At 44.9% G+C, this 1,733-nt stretch overlaps 1 protein-coding gene across 1 annotated transcript in view; it reads right to left on the bottom strand.

The window, feature by feature from the left end:
• Positions 1–542: 542 nt before the first annotated feature.
• Positions 543–1,733, bottom strand: part of WISP1 (WNT1 inducible signaling pathway protein 1) — a 36,400-nt gene continuing 35,209 nt past the window's right edge. Inside the window, exons 4-5 of the mRNA XM_009323364.1 lie at positions 1,446–1,639; positions 543–911 (exon numbers count right to left, since the gene is read on the bottom strand). Coding sequence (XP_009321639.1) covers positions 612–911; positions 1,446–1,639 — 494 coding nt within the window. The 3' untranslated portion in view covers positions 543–611. The remainder of the gene's footprint in view (positions 912–1,445; positions 1,640–1,733) is intronic.

The following is a 1,733-nucleotide window of genomic DNA, read 5'->3' as shown; positions in this document are numbered from 1 at the left end:
GGGACTCCTTAAACAGAGATTTCAAGAGAAACCCTTGGTTCTTCCCATTAATTTCACCATGGGGTGGGATCTGACTGAGAATGACAGAGGGTGACTTTCTAGGACTGATCTCAGTGTCACAGAGACCTGAGTCTAGTCCCAAGGGTCGCCAGCATCAAAGACTGAAGTCTAATGTTGAAAATAAAATATATAGGCCAATGCTTATTTTCCAGTTTAGACCACATTATTCAAGAAATTACAGTAACAATGTCTGAAGCTCATGTCTAAGCTACTGACAGCCATACTTTTCCTGTCATACTAGTGTACTATTTTTTCCTTTGGGCAATTAAACTGCTGGCCTAATAAATAGCAGTACCAACAGGACTGTCATTTAAGTCCTGGAATCTGTGCATAGTGGAATTTCTGGCTGTTGTTAATGGATGGAGGTCTATTAGAGTTGAAAACCCTGCTTGTTCAAGGCCTCTCCAAAACCAGTGTGGCAAAACAAGGAGATTTAACATCCTAACTCAGGAAAAAACAAATTGTGTGTTGGCAGCGGATGAAAGATTCTCCTTTTATTTTAAAACCTCTGTAAAATCAGAGCAATGGGTCAATTCCAGCATTCAGCCAATTTAATTAGGGATCTCAGAGTAATCATGGTAATGAGCCAAGTCAGCAAAGATGTCATTGGGGTTCTTGCAGTTCAGGTTGCAAAAACAAGCGTTGATCCACATGATTTTCCAGGAAAACTCAGTTCCATCTGGGCACTCAAACCTCACTTCAATAGTCTTGGACTTGTAGGGTGTGCAGCACCTGTTGTCTGTGCAGACACCACAATATTTGGGTCTATATGGACTTTTGCTCACACATCCTGAGATAGTGTAGTTCATTGGTTCATTGGCCCTGTAGACAGCCAAGCACTTCTTTCCAGGCTAAATCAGAGAAGGACAGAAAAAGAGACAGGTTACTATTAATTGCTGACACAGGTAGGACATGCAAACACTCTTCCTAATATTTAAAGGATTTTGAAGCTATTAGGAAGAATTTTACAGCCCTGGTCAGAAGGTGTGACAGATTTACACGTTCAGACATACGAAGCCAGAACCTGCAAGTATGATACTTGCAAAATGCAGTTCATAGCCATGACAGTAGTGCACCATCACTTTTCCACTAACCGAGTCACAGGTCTCTCTGAACCAGCAGTGAGTATAGTGGACTTGCCTTGCCTTTCCTTTCAAGGACCTTTTGGCTGGAATTAAAGCTCTCAGGGGAAGGTTTTCATGCCAGCATGTGGAAGCACAGGAAGCATACATTTTTGACCTCTCTGCTGCACGGTGAGTCCACAGGTACCCTCTAACAGCCTCCAAGATCAGAAGTGCAGCCCTCAGAGGCCTGAACACTATCAAACAAAAGCTGACCCCATGTCCAGACAAAGCTCAAGGGGCACGTGAAGAAACAGTCCCCACCTTAATGTGCTTGGTTATATCGACCTCGCAGGGCCGCATGTTGCACAGGCGGCTTTCCTTCAGGAGCCGGCACTGGTCATTGTCGTTGGAAATCCTGGTGGAGATGCCCAGCCCGCAGGTCTTTGAGCAGGGACTCCAGGATGAGGTGTGAACGATGCAGTTCTTCTGCCAGGCTTCGTCCTCTCCCTCGTATGCTGCAGAGACCAGATTAACCCCACATTATTCAGCCAGGGCAGCTTTCCATATTAAACACCCTCTCCCCAGCTCATTACACATTCAGGCCACTAA

This window comes from Pygoscelis adeliae, unplaced genomic scaffold, assembly GCF_000699105.1.
Source record: "Pygoscelis adeliae isolate BGI_AS28 unplaced genomic scaffold, ASM69910v1 Scaffold103, whole genome shotgun sequence".
NCBI lineage: Eukaryota > Metazoa > Chordata > Aves > Sphenisciformes > Spheniscidae > Pygoscelis > Pygoscelis adeliae.
This window is presented reverse-complemented; position numbering and strand designations above follow the sequence as displayed.